Genomic DNA, 12042 nt, shown 5'->3' on the forward strand with positions numbered 1-12042 from the left:
AGGAGAACCTTTATCCACCCAGATGCTTTGGACTACCTCTCCCATAATCCTTTGATATTAGCCTTGCTGGCAGGGAGTTAAAGTCCAAAATATTTGGAGGGCCAAATGTTCCCCATTCTTTGATTAGAAGAGAATGAAAAATAGCTCCTTGCCCATATAAAAATAAAACTATACAATTCCTTCCCTCCCTTCTTCCAGTCCAGAAACACCGTGAGGACAGAATATTCAGAAAATGCAATACTTGCCTCTCAACAGGCGACAGATGTCGAAAGACACAATGGCTATTTTATTTTCGTCAAGCAAAAGCAATTTCAAACAAGAGCATCCTTGCAACGTGAGCTAGATGTGTATGAAGAAGTGACTAGATTCCTTCTTCTGCAGCAATGTCTTGTGCCCCACACGTGTTTGAAGTGAGCAAGAAAGACACTTTTCTCCATTACAAGCAAGCATATGCATGCAATGTCACAGCAGCATGGTGAGTGCAGTTAGTACCCCTTGATGACAGGTAAGTGGTACAGACATCTTGATCCCACTGATGTGCAGTCAAACAAGACTAAGACAATATGATTTACCTTCCAAAGTTGGAGGGAGATAATCGGTTGGTTGGTAAGCTAAGCAGAGATAGCAAATAAAATAATTAGGATGTTTTAATTTTATTTTTAAAGAAAGCATAAAAAGTGATTAAACGACAGCGATTAGGATGTATTAAATGAGTTCTCTAGCACAGGTCAGAGATTCTATTAATATAACTCAGTTGCCTTTCATGGCCTGCCAGTAAAAGCGAATGATGCTGTAAATTGTAACCAAAGGCTGCGAATGAAAACACCAGTTAACAACAGGGGATTAATGTTGGCCGGGGGGGGGGGGGGGTGACAAAAAGGAAGGTAGGGGAGTGAGAGAGTCCTTAGAGCTACATTTCCCTGAAAAACTCACTTGAAATGGAAAGGCCCATATTGCAATAACAGGTGCAAAGCTGGTAATTGAATTAGCTAAATTTTTGGAACAAGAAATAAGAAGAGCCTGAGAATGTTGTCTCACCTCAGTGATTCTGGGAGTTGTAATCCTCCAAAACCTAACTTTTCCAAGCATTCTGCTCCCCACTACCCCCTTGCAGACAACAAGGTCAACACTGAAACTGTGTCACCTATGACTGCACCCACAGGTAGTTTTCATCCTTTCCTTGGCATTACTTGATAGCCGTGGGTGGAATTAACACACATGAAAGCCCCCTCAGAGTTGTTGCAGCCATTCAGGACATGTGACCCCAGCATCAGTCAACCCACAGGTGTCAACATGCCTCTCAGGGCAACCGGAGAGCTCTTCCAGCAGTATCTGGTAGTAGGGCTCCAGGCTTGAGCACGCACCACATTCCAGAAAACGGCCCTATAAATAGCCCAAGAGCACGCAGCCTTTCCTTAGCCAGCTATTCCCCTTCTTTCTTCTAACAGCCCTACTTGAGAGGGCTTTCCAGACAATGCCCGGCTCAAACAATGTGTGCCATAGTTGGAAAGTCAACAGATCCTTGCCAGAGAGAGCATGGGAAAAGTTACTTTTTTGGACTACAACTCCCTAGTCCAAAAGAGTAACTTCCCTGTCCCCTCAGCTCTTCCTCTTAGAAGGGATCCGCTGGCCTGCTGGCCTTTGTTCTTTTTCTTCCTATTGCCGTGTTGTTGGTTCCAAGAGACTTGGGTTTGAATCCCTGTTCATCCATAGAAACCCACTGAGAGATCCTGGGCAAGTCATACTCTCTCAGCAACAGCAAATCTCATCTGAAAAAATCTTGCCAAGAAAATCCTAGGATAGAGTAGCTATAAATCAGTGTCAGTGTAAATGTTCATAAAAACAACACATCATAAAGGGTGTTTTGCAGGGAAGCTATTCTTGCAGGGGACCCATTCAACCAAAAGGGCTTTACCTTGCCCTATGGTATCACACAATCACAAATGCCCAGTCTGGTCTTTTCCAAATGTGATAGACTACAACTCCCATAATTCTCAGATATTGGTGTGATGAGAGCTGTAGTGCAGCACATCCTAAGAGCTCCAGTTTGCCCAGAGCTCCAACACTTCTAATTCTGCCCTTGCCCCCAAAAATTCAGACTGAACCATCCATTAGTCAGATGGAACAGTTCTCCTATGTCTACCCCATTTTGGAGACATCTGGATTCAAATCCTCACTCAGCTGTGAAGTTCACTGTTTGACTATGGGCCAGTCACTGTCTCTCAGCACAACCACACAAAAGGGTTGTTGTGTAGACGGCAAGGGAAGAAGCACCGTATGTGCCACCTAGGGCTCCTTGGAGGAGAGCTGCTATAGGAAAGTAGTACAGTAATAGTAACAGAGGCTCATTGCTGATGTCTCTAGCCCGATTCAACCATAATGTTACATAGAATTTGCACAATGCTTGCATCCACAAGTTTCTTTTTGAGGTACACAGTTCAAATATGTTTGCCTCTTATTTCATTTTGTAAACTGGTGGATGATCCAGTCTAAAATTATTAAGAGCTTTTGGCCATTTAGCCAGAGGCTGGCGGCTCCCAACTCAATAGGCTGATGAATCTGTTCAAACTCTATCAGGAAATATCCAAATTTCTGAGCCTATTTTGTGGGCATGATTCAGTACATTGGATAGTTCCTTAAAAGTTCATATGGAAACCCAAAACAGATCCACTGCCTCACTGACATGGAAGCCAGCAGCTGCCATCCCAATTGTGTATAAAATTAAGGTTTCTTCCTCCAAATAATCTCCCACAACAATTCCAGTCCAAAAATCTAAAATCCTGTTACGCATAGGAAGATGCTCTCTCAAATCAAAAACAAAGCCATGCCCTACCCAGACCACCAAGAAGAGTAAGCTAACATTTTCTACTGTTCAAAGGTATTGATTCACATTATACAAGACATTTCTTCAATCTGGAAAGAGCCAGGTGGGGGTGAATGGACTCTTAACTCTTTCACCACCTGACATTTCCTTCCCCTCACACTTACCACAGTGTATGAGCTGTCCTTCCCTGGCCTATAAATTCTGTAAATTGGCCTATAAATACTTTAAATAAATCCTTCCCTTCCACCAACTGTGTTTAGCCTGACCAGGCTCTAAGACCGGGTGTAAACTGTATGGCTTTCCAAATGTAACTCCCAGAAGTCCTTATCCAGCATAGCCAATGATAAGGAATTTTAGAAGCTACAGTCCAACAATTTCTAGAAGACTACACAGTTCTCACTATTACTGTTATTCTGACCTGGAATTAAAGCCTGACTAGGAGATCCCAGAACATGAATAACTCAGTTTTTGGACTATAGCTCCCAGAATTCCCCTATGCTGGCTGGCTAGCTGGCTGGCTGGCTGGAGGATCCTGGGAATTGTAGTCTGGGAAATGAATGTTTCTAAGCTCTCGAGAAGCCAAGCTTCAAAAGCCAGCTAAGACTCTGGGAGACCAAGATTCAAACCATGGAAATTCACTGGGTGACTTTATGCAAACCACACTCTCTCAGCCTCAAAGGAAGGCAATAACAAACCATCTCTGAATAAATCTTGCCAAGAAAACCCCATGATAGGGTCACTGTAAGTCAGAAATGACACAAAGACACATAACAACAACAAAGCTGTGAAAGAAATTCCACCAATCTTCCCTTGCAACACACTTCTTCAAAAACACACTCTGTACCCCTGCTTTCTTAATAAACAAATCTGTTTTTCAAACCTAGGGAAAGGGCGGGGGAGAGAGCACAACCCACCAGATATTGTTGGCCTACAATTTCTAGCATTTTTCACCATTGGCTATGCTTTTTAGTACGGTCGATGAGAGTTACAATCCAACATCATCTGGAGAGACACACTCCTTTCTACTCCATTTTAATATTTTCAGAAAGGAACACTTGGGGTCCATCTCCACTGCAGAAATAATGCAGTTTGACACCACTTTAAGTGCTGTACTTCCATCTCAAGGAGTCCTGGGATTTGTAGCCTTGGCCTTTAGCCTTCCCTAACAAAGAGTGCTGATACCTCACAAAACTATAAATCCCCGGATTCTGCTCAATGGAGTCATGGCAGTTAAAGTGGTGTCAAACTGCATTACTTCTATGGTGCCCCCTGGACACCAAGCCATCTAAGTCAAAGCTCTTTCTATTGCAAACCAACTAACCAGAGACCCCAAGAGCAGCCTCTTGAAGAAGCTATGAGGCAGAGAGATGATGTAAGGGAAATACTGCACAACCCTGGAGCATTGCCCATCACACGTGGTAAAGCTTAAAGTGGATCTTGGTCAAGCAGCTTGCAATGCACTTGTGAAAAAAGGAAAACACCTGCACTGGCCAAAATGCCCATCTTCATTACAAATGCCTCCCTTCCAAATTATCAGTCTGAAAGAGAAGCTCACATCAGAAAATGGCCTGTTAACGATGGTGTCATTATAAGGGCCTGTAAACTCAACCTCACAAAGCAAACAAAAATCTTCTCGAACACAATGTGCTCGTGATATACTTAGACTATGACTCCCACCATCCCCAACACAGTCACTGATCATGCTAGCTAAGAACACTAGGGCTCTTACGGCCACAAACATGGAGAAGGAAAAGTGTTAGAGAATTAGAGTTGTGTTTTCACAGTATGAAGTTTATCACATGGAGGGTGAATTGGTAAAATCCCATGCAGAAACAGGATTTAAAAATCCGGGTGTTGTTTGTCAAATGCATTGGTGTGAAAGAGAAATAGCACGAAAATAATCCAAACGGAAAGCTCCTTTGTACTTTTGGAATATAGCAAAAGTTAAGAGGACAACTTTGCATTTGGGTTATTTTCGCATTATTTCTGTTTCACTCAAACGTCCTCTGAAAAAAATCCCACAAATGTGGGTTTTTTCAACTTTCTGTTCAGGTTAACCCTGAATGTCGTCTGAAAAACAACCTGCAAATGTGGGTTGTTTTCCATTTAAATTTAGCTTCTGTATGGGATTTGTCCCATGTGATAAACTCCTATGTTCACCTTTTTCAGTAATGTCTGAACAGCAAGATTCAAATCATAGGTTCGAATATCCCAGAAGTATGCCAACCATGTGAGAATCATGTAATCAAAGAGCTGCAACTGGACAAGGCTCCTCAGCATATGGTTTGGCATAGCTTTTGCTCTACCTTGAGCAATACAGTTGTTGTTGTGCACCTTCAAGTCGTTTCCGACATATGGCGACCCTAAAGTGAACCTATCACAGGTTCTTGACACGATTTGTTCAGAAGGTGTTTGCCTTTGCCTTCCTCTCAGGCTGAGAGTTGACTTGCCTAAGGTTTTCCTGGATTTCCATGGCCAAGCAGGGATTCAAATCCTGGTCTCCAGAACTGCAGTCCCAGCCTGCAAACCAAGACACCACCCTGGCTTATTTTGAGGCACTGACATAAAATGAATCAGACCAGAGGGAATTCTGGAAGCTGTAGTTCAAAATAGAAACCTTTCCCAAACTCTGAATCAGACTATTGGTCCAGAACTGCCTGCAAAAAGCTCTCTTAGGACTCCTAAACATAGTGCTTCCATGTACCTCCATACCCATTCCATGTACCTCCATAGTACGATGGAAGTGTGGAGGCCTGTGCTTTTGTTTTTTTAACACAGGATAGAAAAACTGCAAACCCCAACCCTTTTATTGTTCTCCCTCAAGACCCCCAAGAAACCCTCAAAGCAGAGATGTCCTCCCAATTTACATTCTTTCATATGGGCAGCCCGACACTCCAAAAAAGTTTCAATTTTCTTAGTGGCTTTAGATGAAAAGAGAAAACACTTTCAATATTATGTAACTCCATGTGTGTTGTTTTAAAATCCCGTACTGTCTCCAACTAACTCAGAGCGGTGTGTGTGATTTTGTTCTCTTCTTATTACAGGCTTTCAATAACCCTGTAAGGAAGGCTAGGCTGAGATATAGCAACCAACCCAAGGTAATCCTCTGGGCTTCATCTAATGCAAAGAATGAATTAGCTACACACAAACATATCAATTACAAGCTTAATAAAATTGATACATTAAGACAACCTTTGTAACTAGCTTTATCATTTGCAGCCCCTCAAATCTGATACCAAATCCCAAAGCTACTCAAGATTTTGCGTTCCACTGAAATGTTCAAGTAATGTCTGAACATATTGACTTACTGTACGAGCCTGTGAATGTTTACTGAGATGTATTGTTGTTGTTGTGTGCCTTCAAGTAGTCATTTCCGACTTATGGCAACCCAAAGGTGACTCTATCACAGCATTTTCTTCCCAACGTTTATTCACAGGGGGCTTGCCATTGCCCACTGTCACCCTGTGGCTGAGGGGGATTCAAACCCCGGTCTCCACAATCACAGTCCAATGTTCAAACCACTCCATCATGCCCCCGCACAAAAAATATACCCATTAACTAGGAAGTAATTCCCAATGAAATTAGTAAACACTCAACTTTATGTGTCTACCAAATATCACAGCCTTGCAGACAAATTCAATGCATTTCTATTCAGCATAAGATCCCTTGTGTTCAAGGTGTGTTACTCCCAGGTAAATTAATCCAAAGTGTTTCTTAAACCAGGACTGGGGAACTTTTGGCTTCCTGGATGTTTTGGGCTATATTTCTGAACTTTTACCACTGGCCAAAGTAGCTGGGGTTTCAAGGAGCTAAGGTACAAAACACCAGGAAGGTCTAAACACCAACACCTTAAACAGCCTTTTCAAGAAGTGATCCAAGATGCAAGGCAGCATGATTCCCTTTCTTTTGCTAGCAAGAACATCTGTACTATGCCACTTTGCACATGCCCAGAAATACTTGTCACTACTAGCCCTGAACCAGGCTTTTGTGGCTACTAGGGAGCATAACATTTCCACATTCTCAGAGTCTCAAAAACAGAGTCTCTGTGGTCTTCAAGATTGTGAGGATTGTGGTGACTGGTCAGCTCCCACGTTGTATTTCTTTATTATAACAGGAGATGATAAAGGCCCATGTGAATAAGAACCATGCCAATGTCTGAATCTGTTCTTTTAGCTCTGTTTGAGCCACAGCTCAGGAAGGTTACTGCTTAGGGGGTACAATTCCCACAATCCCTTTGGGTTAGGGGATTCTGGGAGCTGTGGTCCAAAAGCAGTACCTTTGGCTTCATCCACACTGCAGAAATAATCCAGTTTCACACCACTTTAACTACAACAGCTCAATACTGTGAAAGTCTGGGAATTGTAGTTTTGTGAGGTATTTAGCCTTCTCTGTCGGAGAGCTCCGGTACCAGAACAAAATACAACTTCCACATTTCCACAGCATTGAGCCATGCCAGCTAAGTGTCAAACTGGATTATTTCTGCAGTGAGCATGCAGCCTTTTGAGTTCTCCCTTGAGCAGACTTGCCTTGTGCCCAAAACTTTTGATGGCCACAAGGCAGCTGAGACAACAACAACAACCCAGACGGTTGCAGCACGACACATCTGCCAACGCAAGTCTCAACTTGACGCTGCCACAGTTTCATATCTGTTCTCAAAGTATGTTTTTCTCTTCTTTCCAGTATCTCTCAGGGCTATTTCTACTGCCACAAATGATTTTCTTGCTAGCAGAAGGAGAGAAATCTCTCCAGGGGACCACTAGTACTGTTTTCTCCCTACCTGGCTAAATACATCTGTTCATACCCTAGTCCTGGAAAGTACTGAATCGCCTCAGCATCTTCCCAAAGTACTACTAAGTACTACTAGCATCCAGGCTTCTAGCCCATGGGAGACGAGCGTCTAGGCAGGATCATAGATCTCTCTGATCTAGTGTTCCCCTATTATGTGGGATCTAGTTCTGCTAGACTCAATCAGAGAGGTCAGAGGCATGATCTACAAGACTTACGCATAGTGGAAGACAGAGGTCTTGGAAATGTCTCAACCAGAGGGTCACCATGAGTCAAGTCTACTTGAGGACAAATAACAACAACAACAACAAAAAGGCTGTGCTTACTCAAGAACACAAGACCAACAACATTCTAAACATGCTCAGAGGCACCCTTTCCCCTTTGTAAAGTCTCCCCATGTTCCAAGCTGAGGTCTCACACTGGAAACACTAAACCAGTTCCAGGGGAAAGCATTCCTCAAGTCAAATAGCTCAGGCAACACTGACGCAGAGTCTCTTATCAATGTTAAACATTGTGGGAGAGTGGTTAGTGTGCTGAATGACATGCGAGATCCTCGTTCCAGTCCACACTGAGCCATGAAACCCCCTAATCCTGAATCAGTCATTCTTGCCCAGACTGACCTACTTTGCAGGGTTGTGGTGAAGCTCGGAGAAGGAGACATTATGGACTCTATCCTTAATCAATAATAAGACAGAAATGCCAGCCTTGTTGCATTTTAAAAGTTTTGAAAGTTTCACCTATTAGAACCTTCTCTTTCCAGCAGTGGCCCTGGCCCAGTCACACTACTCATAGTGTGATATGGGGCAAGTCACACTCTCTCAGCCTCAGAGGATGACCATGGTAAACCCCTCTGAAGAAACTTGCCAAGGAAAACCCATGATAGGGTGGCCTTAGGGTTAATATAAATCGGATTGAAAGCACCCAACAAACAACAAATAAATGAATATAATAATATTATGTATGAGAGGGCGCAGGCTTCTTAGGGTGAATCTATACTGTAGAAATCATGCAGTTTGACACCATATTAACTGCCATGGCACCGTCCCAGAGAACCCGGGGATTTGTAGTTTTGTGAGGCACCAGCCCTCTTTAGCAGAGAAGACCAAAACCCTTGTAAAAATACAAATCCCAGGAGTCTATAGGATGGTACTACAAAGTGGTTTAAAATGGCATTATTTCTACACTGTTGATGTAGATTGCTTATGAATTTGAAGTCCTCAGGTAGCTGTGGGTGCATCTACACTATAGAAATAGCACAGTTCGCTACCACTTTAGGTGCTGCATCTCCATCTTATGGCATCCTGGGATTTACAGTTTTGTAAGGTCTTTGGCCTCTGATTCCCAGAATTCCATAGCATTGAGACATGGCAGTTAAAGTGCAATGCCACCCAACCAACTACAACTCCCACAATTCCATAGCACTGAGCCATGGCAGTTAAAAGTGCTGTGGTGCTACAAACAACTACAACTCCCAGAATGCCACACAACACTGAGCTGTGCTGCCCCAACCAACTACAATTCCCAGAGTTCAATAGCATTGAGCCAAGGCAGTTAAAGCGGTGTCAAACCGGATTATTTCAGCAGTGGAGTTGTAGCCCAAAACACTGCAGAAATCATCCGTTTTGAGACTGCTTTAACTGCCCTGGATCAATTCCAGGGAATTCTGGGAAAGCTGTAGTTTTGTGAGACATTTAGCCTTCTCTGTCAGAGAGCTCTAGAGCCACAACAAACTACAATTCCCAGGATACCCTAGCACTGAGCCAGAGCAATTAAAGTGGTACCAAACTGGATTATTTCTGTAATGCTGGTGCAGCCTTGGAGATGGGACTCAAGTCTAAACATGAAATCCATGTGTGTTTTGTATACAGCTTATACACAAAGCCTGAAGGCAATTTTATACACAATGTTTTCAAATGATTTTGTGCGTGAAGCAAAGTTTGCATACAATGAACCATCAGAAAGCCAAGGTGCCACTCTCTCAGCCATTTATGTGGACAATTTTGGATTATGAAGTCTTTCGAATTTCAGAATTCCAGGTAAAGGATACTCAACCTGTAAAATGCAAAGATACAGCTGTGTTAGTCTGTAGAATCAGTATATCTTGGAGCACCTTTGAGACTAACTGAAAGAAAGCAGTTGGCAGCACCAGGGTCCCTAAACTTCAGCCTACCTCCTCTGACAACATTTACTATACTGCATACTGAAGTATACTATAATATACTCTAGCATATTTAGATATACGTAGCTGTGTTAATCTGTAAAATCATAGAGTTGGAAGAGACCCCAAGAAGGGCCCTGATCCAGTCCAACCCCATTCTGCCATGCAGGAACTCTCAATCAAAGCATCCCCATTGACAGATGGCCATCCAGCCTTTGCTTAAAGACCTCCAAGGAAGGAGACTCCAAATATTATATATCCCACTGTTAGGAAGGTCCTCCTAATGTTGAGCTGGAACCTCTTTTCCTGCAGCTTGGATCCATTGCTCCATTGTCTCCTATTCTCTGGAGCAGCAGAAAACAAGCTTGCTCCCTCCTCGATATGACACCCCTTCAAGTATTTAAACAGGGCTCTCATATCCCCTCTTAGCCTTCTCTTCTCCAGGCTAAATCAATAACCCGGTTTGGCAGCTACTCAAAGGCTATGGAATCCTGGGAGTCGGCCACAAGGAACTCCAACTCCCAGAGTCTCTCCCAGAGCCTATATAGCGAGTTAAAGCGGCGCGAAAGCGGGTTATTCAGTGCGTCCGCATGGCGACTGGGGGCGCTACCTGTTCTCGGGCCTGACGCTGAGGAGGTAGCTCCGTCTGTCGGGGCGGCTCTCGGCCAGGGGCCCGTTGTCTTCTCCGTCGCTGCCTTGGCCTCCTGCTGCTGCTGCGAAGGGCGAGCGGGGCCCGTTGTTGCCCGAGTAGGAGCGGCCCAGAGGCCTCCGCCTGGAGCCCATCATCCTGAGGGAGAAAGAGAGGGAGACTTTCCCCGGAGGAGGAGAAGGCAGTGGGTCTCGGCCGGCCCTCCGTCCTCCGCCTCAGGCCCAGCAGCCAGGCGGCCGTCAATCACCGGGAGCCCGCAGCCACCTGGCTATTTATAGTGGCCCACAGCCGGGGCTGTCAGTCAAGAGAGGGCCCTGCTCCCGAAGGCCTCGCCTCGCCTCCATTTCTCTCCCTCCCTCAGGACTAGGCCTCCTCAGAGCGGCCTACAGTTGGAAAGAACCAAGAACCGCACACAAAAAAGTCCCACAAAAACACATGAAAGCAGAATTAAACCGTTTTTAATGGCGTTGTTTCTGACTGAGGGGGGTTTTAAACACTTCATTCTATGCCACACTTTCTTTCCCCTCAGGACTGGGACTCTGAGGTGGGAAAGAACCTCCACAGAAAGTCCCACAGAAGCACTTTAAACCATTTAATGGAGGTGGAATTGCAAGACATAGCCGTGTTAGTCTCTAGGAGCAGGGTTTGAATCCCAGCTTGGCCATGGAAACCCACTTTGGGCAAGTCACACTCTCTCAGCCTCAGGGAAAGGCAATGGCAAGCCCCGTCTGAAGAAAACTTGCTAAGAAAACCCCACGATAGGTTTGCCATAAGTCAGAAATGGCTTGAAGGCACACAAAAGCAACAACAACAATAACAATAAAGACTTTGGATTTAGGTCCAAAACACACTGCAGAAATAATCCAGTTTAACTGCCCTGGCTCAATGCTAGAGAATTCTGGGAACTGTAGTTTAGTGAGACATTCAGCCTTCTCTGTCAGAGGGCTCTGGTGCCACAATAAACTACAGTTCCCATGGTTCACTAGTACTGAGCCAGGGCAGTTCAAGCGATCTCAAAGTGGATTATTTCTGCAGTGTGTTTTGGATTGGTGATGTTTTATGTTTCCACTTTCAGTCAATAATACAAAGTCCATTGTCTTTTGCTTTGTTTAGGAGAAAACAGCTGAGATACATAAAAATTGGGGGGGGGGGCTTGAAATGAGGGCCAATGTGGGGGGCATGAGGCAGCCTAGACTCCCCAGAGCAATTGTGGCTCACTTTGGACGAATTAGCATATGCTGACCTCAGGTGGCTGTTGCAGGAATGGCAACATCTCTTGTCATCAGGACCCTGTTGTCACTGGTGTGATTTTTGTACTTTGCTGTTTACACACACACACATGCAAAATTTCATTGATTCTGGGCTACTGGAAATTTGAGATATGTCCACAACTTGACACACTTTGCTTTTATTGATAACTCATATAGCTTCAAACATGCAATTTAGCAATAGCAAGTTCATTTCTATATCACTTACTAGTGCACTTAAGCACTTCCTAAGAGGATTACAAAGTGTAAACTAATCGCCCCCAACAAGCTGGGTACTCGTTTTAGTGACCTAGGGAAGGATGCCAGGCTGAGTTGAGCCGGAGCCCCTGGCTGGGACTGAACTCACAACCTTGTGGTT

At 44.2% G+C, this 12042-nt stretch overlaps 1 protein-coding gene across 2 annotated transcripts in view; it reads right to left on the reverse strand.

Moving 5' to 3' along the window:
* ALPK3 (alpha kinase 3) overlaps positions 1-10630 on the reverse strand; it is a 52164-nt gene extending 41534 nt beyond the window's left edge. Inside the window, exons 1-2 of one of the 2 annotated variants that reach the window (XM_089538747.1) lie at positions 10378-10630; positions 573-611 (exon numbers count right to left, since the gene is read on the reverse strand). In XM_089538747.1, the coding sequence (XP_089394873.1) occupies positions 573-611; positions 10378-10553 (215 nt within the window). In that variant the 5' untranslated portion in view covers positions 10554-10630. The remainder of the gene's footprint in view (positions 1-572; positions 612-10377) is intronic. The other variant, XM_089538748.1, reaches the window with a different exon arrangement.
* Between the last annotated feature and the right edge of the window lie 1412 nt (positions 10631-12042).

This window comes from Sceloporus occidentalis, unplaced genomic scaffold (genome assembly GCF_023333645.1).
Source record: "Sceloporus occidentalis isolate IW3139 unplaced genomic scaffold, rSceOcc1.0.p SCAF_9, whole genome shotgun sequence".
Classification (NCBI taxonomy): domain Eukaryota; kingdom Metazoa; phylum Chordata; class Lepidosauria; order Squamata; family Phrynosomatidae; genus Sceloporus; species Sceloporus occidentalis.